Raw genomic sequence first — 12,856 nt, forward strand, 5'->3', positions numbered from 1 at the left:
AGAGAGAATATATGTGTGTGTGTAAAAGATGAATGAATGTTAATTGATATGAATATACAGCTGCTACTGTATATTCTCTGTAGTTGCAGAGAATGTTATAAAAATGTGTGTGAATGAGAGAATGTCGTATTGAATTCTGGATGAATCTTGAATGTCCTATTTGACATCTAATCATGGGTATTTATAGGCTACCAATTAGGTTATATCGTATTTTGGGTCTGTCAGATATGGGCCTGTCCCTTAGTATGAGGAATAGATCGTTTGAGAATTATGATAATATACTCTTGTATTCCATATCCTTATTTGATAAGAATAAATAAACATCAACCAATCCTTGTTCTTTTAGTAATGTATGGAAAGGTTGAGGATAGTCTTTCCCAAAGGTGCCCTCTCAAGAGCAACCGGTGGAAAAGTATAATTCCCAAGCTCCAAGGGATGATCCTCAAGTGTATTATTATTTATATAAATATGTCTCACCTAGAGAAAGAAAAGATAAGAGGCAAAGAAAAGAGTTGACTCAGCCATGGATATTAGCTCCATCCTAGCCGAAGCTTGGCTGCGGATTTTGGCTTAGATGGCTCGGCATTGGCTCAGGAAAGTGGCTAGGATTGGCTCAGGAAAGCGGCTAGGATTGGCTCAGGGGAAGCCCCTACTTCTAATAAAACTTTCTTGTTATATGTTTCAATTCCCAAAAGCCAACCATTTCTCTTACTTTTCCATCCGATCCAAACTCTTTCTTTCTTGTTCTTTTTGTCGACCATTATTCCCTTCTCTTATATACATAGTTGATATGGGATTTATGGAAAGTATTTATACCCTCCATCATCAACCCCATAATAGAAAAAATAGCTGGTTTTTTTCCTCACAATAGAACTTTTTTTTGTTTGGACCCCGAAAAAGCTATTTGGGACAAGTTAGATGACTTTCCAAGTAATTAACCCTTTTCTTTATTAGCATTTTATTTCGTTGTGCTTTTTCTGAGTAAACATAGTTAGGATATTTGCGGTTATCGTATTGTCTTTAAAGAAATGTGTTAAAAGAAATACATATTTATTATAGATAAATATGGAATGAATGTTCATGTCCTTTAATAGATTAATTAGAGAGATATTTGTATTATATTAGAAGATCTATTTCTTGGAGAATAAGAATCATTGTATTATATATTGAGTCTCTGAATGAGATGAATAATAGAACTCTCTCCATTCTCTCTATATACTTGTCTTTTGTATTGTTACGTTTCTTTAGTTTTACAACACGTTATCAGCACGAGTCTCTAACCGTAAAAAATAAAAAATAAAAATTTTCCTCTTGGCCGACAATGTTTTTGATATGAACAATATATTTGATCGGTTGTATAAAACTTTCATAATGATAATGTTTCTTCATCCCATTGATTGGTTAATATATTATTTAAATGTTTTAAATCGTTGGAATTTTTTATTTTTTTTACATGTTTGTCTTACTCGACAATTTGAGTTCGTTAAAGATAAAACCAATTTTTTTTTTCCACCAAAGTTTTAGAGATCAAGAACCTAAAATATCAAAGAAAGTGGGTTTGGAACTTTGGATGCATGCTCACCGAGCCGATGGATTGTTTGATTAATAACAAATTAAAGTCGACATATATTCATATTCATGGCTATCTATTGAGGTAAATCGTAAACTCATATTTTTACTATTAGTTATATTTATTTTATTATATATATAATTTTTATATATTTATAGTTGAATGTTCATGATGATATCCGAAAGAGTAAATTTGAAATCATACATATTAAAATAGCCTTGTGTAATTTATCTCGTATAATTTGATGGTTAAGTTGTATAGTAGATTTCTTGATCTAAACAAGGGGTTGACTGAATTTTTCGATCTTGACATTCTGGCTTATTGACACAATTACGGTAAAGTGTTTCACTCAAAACTTAAATTTTAATCGTTATGTTTAATTAAATTGGCATTACAATGATAGTAGTGGAATTTCGACGCTAATAATTGTAAATAGTACATGTCTATGTTTTCGTGAAAAGTGAAACCAAACTAACATTATGTATGGTTGTATGAACTCATAATTTGTATTTCTATTATATATATATATATATATATATTTTTTTTTTTTTTCCAAAGGAGTTATAGTTTTGTTTTATTTATTTATGACTACTGACGCTAGATCTATTTTATGATGAACAATAAGAACATACGTTTTATGTGTTAATTCAATAAATTGTTCATGAAGATTTATTTTATTTGCATATGCTACAAGTATGTAGCCACTTTTGTTAGAACATATTATGTACGTATTTATGGTTGAATTTTTATACAACTAATAATTAAAGTTTACAATTGAGTTTTATATCTATTTTATGGTTTTCATATACTCATAAATTAACCATGTACATAAAATCGATGGTGGTTAATAAAATTGTAGATCCTGTCAAATAGTTTTTTTTAATAAAAGGTAAAGTTCGGCATAAGACTAAAATTGAAAGTTTTTTTTTGATTATTATGATATTGTGTTTCACGTTTGATATTTGAACTAATTTGGTGAATTCGCACATAAGGTATATTCTGAACTTATGTCATATTAATTTTGGGTGAGTTGTCTATTGTCATTGGCTTGATGGATGATAATATGAATATATAGCTTTTTAGCATGGAGATAAAATACTTACTGTGCATGTTATCGATATGTATATGCTTAATAATAATTTTAAGGATTATTTGCTTAACCTTGGTTCAAACACTAATATTTTTCAAGAATTTATGAAGTTGTAGCCGAAAGTAGTTCAACACTTTCTAGCATTTTGATGCATTTAACAAATATGCAAATGCAAATTTTATGTTTTTAATATAAGATAAAGTAATGGTTATATTTATGCTATTTTGTAATTGTGTGGCAAAATTGGTCAAAGTATTAAGACTCAAATATGATTATGACTTCTAAACAAATTTTGTAGCTAATAGGTTTAAAATTGAAAGCTTATATACATGTCTAGTTGATTTTCAATGCATGTTGTTTTATCCTCGACCACTTTGGTGGTTAATTTGGCAATAGCATTAGTATAATAAAAAGAATATTTAGATTTGTCATGGTATAAATTTTAAAAATTTTCCTATATTTCTATGGAGATATGTAAAAATATTTGAGAACTTTGCAATATATTGTAATTTTGTATCCAAAATTATTTGATAGATCGAATGATATGTCTTATATGGATTTTATTCTATAATTGTAAAAGTAATAGTATATTCTGGATCAAGTGATATATTTATCTTATAATGTGATATATTGTTAAATTCTCATTGATAAATCATGCAAACTTCACTAGGATATGTAATCTACGTAGTGCTAATGTAAGTGATATATTTCAATGTATGTAAGGCACTCTGAAAGGTATTATATATTTATTATTATGAAAAATAAATGTTTTGAGATGTGATAATATATGTGGATCGTATCAAAGCACATGTGAGTTATAAACAAGAAGTTTATAGACCTATAATATTTGATTGGTTGGCGTGGCCGATTGGACCATCCCGGGTCAATGATAATGCGAAATATATTGAAAAGTGAAGAGATTTGATTATTTAAATTGAGGTCATTTGCTCCATAAAAAGTATATGCCAAGTACAATAAGGATTGAATTCCTTAAATTAATGGAACATATGCAAATGAGATATAAGTAGGCCTATACATCGTCCATAAAGACCATTTAGTGTTTAAAATCGATGCATCGTCTAAATGGATCATTAAAGTTGCAACATGAAGTTTGCGTAATTAATTGCTCATCTTGTAAGATTGGGAGCATGTTCCATATTGTATTGGCAATAGTGATTGATTTGGTAATGATTATTTAGAGCAAAATGAATATGATTTGGGGCCATGTTATTTAACATGTAATAATATGAACTCGCATCATGCCAAGAATGTATCGTTTTTCCTCCCCATTGAAATTGGTTTATGGTCAGAAACCACATATGTCTCATAAGAGTTTTGAATGTGCAATATATGATTAAGTTGCTCCACCACAATGCACAAAGATGAGACTTCAAAGAATGTTGGAAATAATGTTGGGAAAATAGACGTGCCTTGGAAGTGTGTAGGCTTATGCTTTGATTCAGTTCGAAACTGTCTGATTACAGTAGACATTAGTATGGCTGTTTTGAGTATGAGTTGAAACATGAAAGAGGTGTACGTATTCAATAAAGCCATCATTGGAATATTTGTTTATGGCTTAAGTTTTTCATTGACATGATTTAGTTTTCCCAACATTAGGGGGAGATGTTCCCAACATTAGGGAAAGTGAAAAGCAGCTAAAGAAAGTAAGAATGAATTATCAAAGATCCTCACATCAATGAATATAAGCTTAAAGTTTGTGAGATAATTCATTTAGTATGTTGTAATTGCCAGCAATGTTAACTGACCAATAAGCTGCTAATGCTCCTATTTGAAAGTGGTAGAAAAAGTTGATTCCAAATAAAAAGCCTCGAATGAAAAGGAGAATTAAATTAAGATGGCCAAAGTCGAGGTACAAAGACCCCAAAAGAGATTAATGATAAGATCCTAGACATGGAGGTTTGTGAGAAACCCCGGGTACCTGAAAATAATGAGATCTCAATGATTTGTGACATGTCTAGAGACTTATGGAATCGAAAATAAAAAACGACGTCGTGATTGATTGAATATGAAAGTGCTAAGAGTATGTATAATGGTGAGGATCTTGAAAGGATGCGTGCACGGAAAATTGATATGATATGATATGAATGATTGGCCAAAGATGAAAAGACGTTAGTAGTTTGGGACATGGAGTCTAAACACTTGAAGGTGTAGAAATATATATATGGTGGAAGCAACTATGGATAAATTAAAAGTCTGGCAATGTGAGAAAATTATGATTCGCGTCTAAAGGATATGAAAAGAGCTCGTTTAATATTGAGATTTCATGAAGGATATAGAATGCATGAAGCATGTCTCATGATTTTAAAATAATTGAAACACGTGTGAAAAGTTCTCGAGAATAGAAAATATCATGTTCGAAACTTATAAAGAAATCCGGATATGAGTATGATATAAGTTTTATGTATTTTGATGATTTGAATATTAATGGACTATGAGAAAGTGTTCAATGATGATTGAATAATTAAATGTGAAATAAAAGACAAGGTTTGTCTTGTTTATGAATCTTAGTGATAAATGACGTTCATGCTTATGAGATCAAATGATACTGTAATGCCCCCTTTTACTTTCAAGATAATGATCACAAGGTTGAATTGAAAATGTCACTGAATCACTGAAATTGAAGCAAAGAGATTTATTCTATTAGACACTTAATATGTCAAACATCGAATATGTTTGGGAATGATAAGTATTTTAAGTGATGTGATCATTAGGGGGAGAAGATACGTGTTGCACTCTTTTTCCCTTGAGCAAAGTTTTGTCCCACTGGGTTTTTCTGTCAAGGTTTTTGATGAGGCAACATCCCCAAGCGTATCAAAAAAATTATGTACTCTTTTCCCTTCACTAGAATTTTGTCCCATTGGGTTTTATCTAGTAAGGTTTTAACGAGGCATAATGTCATTAACTGATGAACATCCAAGGGGGAGTATTATAGATAAATATGGAATGGATGTTCATGTCCTTTAATAGATTAATTAGAGAGATATTTGTATTATATTAGAAGATCTATTTCTTGGAGAATAAGAATCATTGTATTATATATTGAGCCTCTGAATGAGATGAATAATAGAACTCTCTCCATTCTCTCTATATACTTGTCTTTTGTATTGTTACGTTTTTTTAGTTTTACAACAATATTTAAATTCTTTTATTTTTAGTATATTGATAGTACGTAATAAATTTTGTTAAACTTTTGAACAAACATATCTATCGTAGTGTAACTAGCTATAAAATACAATAAAATCCGCAACAACATGCACAAACAACGCCTCCCGATGGGTGGTGCGAATCTTCTAGTTCAAAAATAAGGGTCAAATGACACTTCCAACCGCTAGCTCTAAAAACACATGGATACTAATATGTGAGGCCGATGTTGCAGTATAGAGGTAGGTATTACTGAATTCCCGATTGCTAATGTGTGGTACCACACCAAGCATCTTTTTATTCTAACTCTATAAAAATATGTAATATTTATTTTCCAAATTTGTTATTATTAAAAGGATTTTAATAATATATGTGAAACATCAAATTCTAAATTTTTTAACTATAAAATATCACTAGCAAAACTATAGCTTGATACATCATAAGAGTATTAATTTCTTGGTCAACTAACATTGTTTACATATTTTAAATTTTGAATTTTTAGTTATTCTTTCTCATTTAAACTTTTTTAATACTCGATATTAGTTACTAGATTTAGTGACCGGGAGGTTAACGATATTTTTAAATTAGAATGAATTATTGTACAGGCGCATATAAAAAACTTTATAAAACCAAATTTAGCAAAAAGAAAAAAAAACAATATATTAATTTAAGAGATTTGCTAACTAATGCCCCTGGGCACTAGTTATGGTACATTGAATGAAGTCAAAATTTTCCTAAATTATTAAAAATTACATTTAATGCTCATTAATTCAACTTGATAATTACCATTTTTATATGAATCATAAATACCTAATTAAATATTTAAGAAAAATTTGACTTTATTAAATGCACCGTAACTAGTGCCCTTGGGTACTAGTTAGCAAATCCCTTAATTTAAATGTAAAGCATGTAAAAAAAATAAAAAAAATAATGTAATTCGCAAACAGCATATATTTTATTTTGTTGTAAAATATTCTTTGAAGATGAGATTTGTTTTAGTATTTGTTTAATCTTTCATCTTTGTTGCCTATCAACAGAGATCTTTTTTGATTTAATTTGAAAGATTTCAATATACAATTATCCATGGTCCCAAATTAGTTAATACTTTAAGTTATAACTATAATCAAAATTACTTTTAGGGTCAGTTAAGTTAATTAATAAGTGGTTACGCACAACTGTTTTTTAATGTATATGAAAATTTTAAAAATCAAAGTAGCTAGCTGGATATAGATTTTTATATAATAATTAAAAATGATAATAATGATAACAATAGCATAAAACAAAGACCAAAAACAAGAAGTCTTTCCCGTAAATTTCCTCTCAAACTCCTACCAAACTTGTTTGTAAATCCATAAGAAAAATTCATGACACAAGGTATCTTCGTAATTTCCGTGTCTGCAGTTTCAAACTATAAGTGGAGCCCACTTTTCCTAAGTTTGAACTTTCCATGATACCTCTATGTAAACATGTATGAAAAGTGTGACTTATCAATTTTTTGGTACCTTAAAAGGAATTTCCTTGTATATAACACATTTACACAAACCAAAATCTCTTTTTCATCACCCACTAGATTCATATGAGCCAAGTTGTCAAGAAACAGAAAATTACATGTAACTTCATCAACGAATAATTCAATAATAATGACATCAATCACTAACTATGAATTCAAGCAAGTAGACAACTCAAATCATTCCTATAAAAAACGGGTATGCGATCATCTTTCTTGGTATCAAAACTCAACCCCTGTATTTAGTGAGAGCAAACAAAGAGCGAAAGTTTATATACATTAATGGCGGTAGAGGCAGTAGTGTCTGTTGTGTTACAGAAACTAAACGATATGCTGAAAGCGCAATCACTGAACCAAAACACGCTCATAGTTTATGAAGTGCAAGAGATCATGAAGTCACTCAACTCGATAAGAGAGTTGATGATCTCCATTAAGAGTATCAACCACAAAGCACATGACTATCTTGATGATGTTTATATGATCGAGGACAAGGTCGAGAAGTTCACCCTCCATGTTGTCTGCCGGAGGAAGGTATTTGGTTTCTTGACTAACCATATTTTCATCATCAACAACTTGAACTCTTGCAAGAAGATCCACCAGAAAGTAAAGAATATCGTTACCCGCCTGATGGAGCTAAAAGGCCAGCAACGTCACATAAAGATGACTACTATTAAGGGAGCTCTTTATAAAGACACAAGTGATGACGAAAATGCAGATGGAAAATATAAAACTATTCCTGTCAACCATGTGGAGGAACTAAGCTTCAGCTACTCATGCAACGAAGAAGCAATGCAGATTGTCGGTGTCAAAGACCGTTTTCAGGAAACAAAACACATGTCAAGCTTTTCATATAGGGAAAAGGAAATGGACATCTTTGGGTTGAAAGAAGATATCAAGACTTTGGTGAATCATCTCATAAACGACAGTGAACATGTGTTTTCAATTGTTGGTCAAAGGGGAATAGGCAAAACAACACTTGCTCGTGCAATCTACAAGCATAGAGACATCAAGAAGCATTTTGAATTCCGTGCTTGGGTTTCCATGTTACCCGACTATTCCACAAAAGACGTCCTCCTAAGCTTGTTGAAAGCAATGGATAGCATTACGGTCAAAACAACTAATATGGACGATGAGAAAGAAATGAAGCTGAAGCTCGGCATATACCTTACAAATAAGAGGTATTTGGTTGTCTTAGATGGTGCAAATACTTGCTATATTCGTGAAGATCTGAAAGAAATCTTCACAGATGTAAAGAATGGAAGTAAGTTAGTCTTGACTTCTTCACAAACAATGGATACTATACAACCGAGTATACCTTTGCCTGGTATGTGTCCCCTAAATGAAGCAGACACTTTGGAAATGCTCAAAGAGAAGGTCGGTGAAGAGAAGAGTCCGGATCTACTTCCAGAAAATTCAAAGCTAATTCTGCAGATCTGTAAAGGTTTACCCCTCAATATTGTTCTGCTTGCTCGTCTTCTCTCAATGAGGGATCCAAGCAATTGGCCTCAACTCTTCTCTCGCATGAAAAACTCTGTGAGCATATTTTCTCTTTGCTATGATGACTTGAGTGACGACTTGAAGGTATGCCTGCTTTATTTAGTGCTTTTCCCTAAAGAATTTGACATCCCAGTAAGGAGGTTGTTGCGGTTGTGGCTTGCTGAAGGCTTTGTGAAAGAGAACTTAACCCAAGAATTTCAAGAAGATACTGCACAAATGTACTTTGAAGAATTAGTCAACCGAAACATGATTCAAATATCAAAATTAAGGTCTGACAATAGCCCAAGAGGATGTCGAGTGCTTGGTCCCCTGCATGATTTTTTGCGCCCGAAAGCCAGGCAAACCAATCTCTTCTACACCTATAGCAACTTACTAGATTCTGAGGAAGTAGGTTCTTTAAATATACGTAGGTTGGTTGAGTATGAATCTCCAAAGATGGAACAAGGAACTGACAGAACGAAAATCCCAGGAAAGGAAAATGGCGCTTACCCTTCTTCAAGTTACTTATCTTCGTTTACATCAGGTGAGAATAAAACCAAAAATCAGTCTGAAATCGAAATGTCAAATCTGTTTTCCCCTAAGAAAACACAGCCAAAAAGTTCAGGGTTTAATCCTTCTAACCTGCGGTCTTACATATCATTTAACCATCGAAAAACAGATTATAAGCAGGCTAAACAAATTGGAAGTTTTTTGTGTAATATTATAAATGATGGCTTTGGGTTATTACGGGTGCTTGACCTAGAAGGTGTATATAAACCAATCTTGCCTGAAAATCTAGGTAACTTATGCAATATAAGGTACTTGGGTCTAAGATTTACATATCTGGATAGTCTTCCTGAATCAGTAGGAGAGTTGACCCACTTGGAAACCTTAGATCTAAAACATACATGCATAGATGAGCTACCTGATTCCATTTTGAGATTGAAGAAACTTCGCCATCTCAATCTTAACGAAATGTATCTCAATGAGAAACTACAATATTCGTTGAGGCTCTTGACACTGTGGGGATTGTGTCTGGACGAGAAAGTCTCGATAAAGGATGGTTTGGATAAAATGCAAATCCTTAGAGAATTGGGTATTACGTTCCTCCTAGGTACCAACCAGGAAGATCTACTGAATTGGATTGGCAACTCAAGGGATTTACGTTCACTAAGGTTGCGATCCAAGGATAATTTGGGGCGCCCTTCAAAACTCATGTTCAAATCAATGTCGAATCTGGTGCAACTTTCCCACCTAAACTTGTTGGGTAATTTAGAGAAACTGCCCCATCAAAACGAATTCCCACCAACACTCAAGGTCTTGACACTGTCCATCTCACTGCTAGAGCAAGATCCTATGGAAACACTTGGTCAACTTCCCTGCCTAACAGTCCTCCGGCTATTAGGACAGTCCTTCATAGGGAAAGAAATGGTTTGTCGCAAAGGAGGGTTTACTAAGCTTAGAGAGCTGAAAATGTGGATGCTGAAGGAGTTGGAGAGCTGGTCGGTTGAAGAAGGGTCGATGCAAAGCCTCAAACATCTAGATATTAGATGTTGTGAAAAATTACAAACTATTCCAGTCACATTGCTGCAACAACATCAATTAGAAAAGCTAGTTTTGACAAGCATGCCACATGCATTCACAGCTGAGGTCAAGCGATTAAAATCAGAACACACATCCTTGACCATCAATCATTGGAAATTTCCTCCATTACCTGTAAGTTCTTGATCTACTGATTAGAATATTTATATATTCACTTTAATCAGTAGTATTATATATTTTATAATCAATTTCGATTGGAATCCTATCATAGAACCTAAGGTGTTAGGTGTCAAATATGCATATAATGCATGGTTAACTTACAAATGCCAACCTTCTTTTTGAGTAGCAGTGGGAGTCCAAGGATTCGACTTTGGTGAAACATGGCAAAAATTGAATCTCCAAGTGATGTCAATAATACATATAAGAAGGCTACCCACGGGTATTAGTATTACTTTAAGTAAAGTCTAATTTTCAGGGAAAATAGATGTACGTGCTACTGATGAGCAAAAGATTGGTAGATTTGTGTGGATTAAAAATAATGGGGATGAAGTTAAGTTCAGTGTAAGCAGAGTGTAAGCAGGGCCTGGAATGACTATGAATGCAAAGTGAGATGGGTCAAGCTGGTTTGGTTCAATCAACGCGTGCCTAGCCATGCATTTATCATTTGGTTAGCGGGGAAGGCTGAGTACCCAAGATAGGTTATCAAAGAGGCACCCTAATAAACAATTTGAATGTGCATTATGTAAAGGTCAAAAAGATCATATGGAACAATTATTTTTCACTTGTGAATAATCTAATTGGATATGACAGGAGGTTAGGGTAACAGTTAAGGTTCAAGGTATCCCTAGTGCTTGGGATGGGAATATAGAATTGTGAAATGGTTTATAGATTCTAAATATCTAGTCCCAAAACAGTTTGGAATGTGGTTAAAAGGATCTCATTTGCTGCTAGTGTGTGTTGGATTTGGAGGGAAAGAAATGTGAGACTGTTTAAGCAAAATAGTAGACCAAAGGAAAAATATAAGGGAGAATATCCTGGAATTAATTAAACTCAGATTGATATGTCTGAAGTTTAAAAATTGTAGTGCTTATAACGAGTTGAGGATAAATCAGATATGCGTTAACTGGTGATTATGTTTGACTGCTAGTTGGGTAGGTAAGCGTGCAGATTTGCTTGGTTTTATTGACTATTTGACTGAATGCTGGTGCTTGGAATGTATAATTGGGAGTTGCAGTGTGAATTATATGCAGGGGGACAAGACTTGTCTGTGATGTTGTTTCAATGTTTGTGCAGGAATGGAGGTGTAGGATGTGTGATGATTAGCATGGTAGGATTAAATTTGTGTATGTAGTTGATGTATAGTATAGTATCTTTGTGTTGTTGGTTCTGGTTTAGTAGTGGTGGGCATGTCCACCATTGAAAGACTAAAGAGCTTGGATGTATAATTTTGGTGTAAATAAAATTTAAGAGGTACTGTTAAATAAAAAAAAGTCTATATATCAGTATGTGAACTAGGGAAGGAAGTAAGACAGGATAAGACTGCTACTATTCAGACCTCATATACATCTACACCAACTCAGATTCCACCCCCAGACAAAGTGGTTCCAAAAATACATGCTAGTAATGCATTTTCCGCATCGGATGAAGGATTTGATGTAAGGGATCATGAAATGGACTTTGTTTTGGAGAGATGGTTGAAGCTGAGAAAAAGAAGTAGAACGAGCAAAAGGGTGGTGATTCTTCTTCTTTAGATGACGAGGCAATCAGAAATCCATAATGAAACATCTAATTATATGCCTATATGGCTCATGTGGGATGAAACTATCGCTAGTTTCCGTGTAATATTTCTTTCATTGTTTGATTAGAATCATATTAGAAAGAAAGAAAGAAACAAGAGTCATATTTTGAGATTGATTTTCCATATGTTTATTTAATTAGGCCACAAGTTTGGCAGTACGTCATTACCTCTTTCAAGTTCAAAAAATGATGAAACAATCATCCTAGTATTCTTCTCTTAATCGAGTTTATGACACAACTTCTCTGATAGATAGTTGAAAATAACGGGATTTTATTAGCAGTCATAATGAGCCTTTTCCATATTTTCAAGCATATCTACTATTCAAACAGTCAACAGGACAAGGGGAGAGCATATGTAAAGTAACTTTTAAACTATACCAACAAAAGGAAATAGAGTAAATCCTTTCAAAAGTGTAAGATAAACCATACCTCCGCAAGTTGGCGAAGCCTGAGCTTATATAGCTTCCCGAGTTTAGGCCTCAACCTCATTCGTAAGAACGTATTTGACTTTTGAACCCCCCCCCCCTTCTTTTTACATTAAGAGATACACAAAACATATACACTTTGAAAACCAGGAGTATTTTGGTCATTTTAGGGTCTTGGCATGATTTGTTGCAAATACCACTAATTGCAACATGGATGATCGACCACTTTTGACAACCGTATTATTGGGTAACTTAAGTTTAAACATGTATCAAATATCAATTATGAG

General features: G+C 33.0%; 1 protein-coding gene across 2 annotated transcripts; it reads left to right on the forward strand.

Moving 5' to 3' along the window:
* The first annotated feature begins 7,611 nt into the window (after positions 1-7,611).
* LOC122602926 (putative disease resistance protein At1g59780) lies at positions 7,612-12,268 on the forward strand. Of its 2 annotated transcripts, none has more exons than XM_043775539.1 (2): positions 7,612-10,521; positions 10,694-12,268. In XM_043775539.1, the coding sequence occupies exons 1-2, from the start codon at positions 7,612-7,614 to the stop codon at positions 10,739-10,741; spliced, it is 2,958 nt and encodes a 985-aa protein (XP_043631474.1). In that variant the 3' UTR covers positions 10,742-12,268. The 2 variants fall into 2 exon arrangements, with proteins under 2 accessions (XP_043631474.1, XP_043631475.1); XM_043775540.1 differs by having other exon boundaries at positions 10,697-12,268.
* Positions 12,269-12,856: the final 588 nt, after the last annotated feature.

The sequence above is a fragment of the Erigeron canadensis genome, chromosome 6, assembly GCF_010389155.1.
Source record: "Erigeron canadensis isolate Cc75 chromosome 6, C_canadensis_v1, whole genome shotgun sequence".
Lineage (NCBI taxonomy): Eukaryota > Viridiplantae > Streptophyta > Magnoliopsida > Asterales > Asteraceae > Erigeron > Erigeron canadensis.

Excerpts from the sequence above, each read along its gene's own strand:
- LOC122602926 (XM_043775539.1), top strand. The coding sequence starts at position 7,612 with ATGGCGGTAGAGGCAGTAGTGTCTGTTGTGTTACAGAAACTAAACGAT. Across the intron at positions 10,522-10,693 it reads GGAAATTTCCTCCATTACCT|CAGTGGGAGTCCAAGGATTC; the intron begins GTAAGTTCTTGA and ends CTTTTTGAGTAG.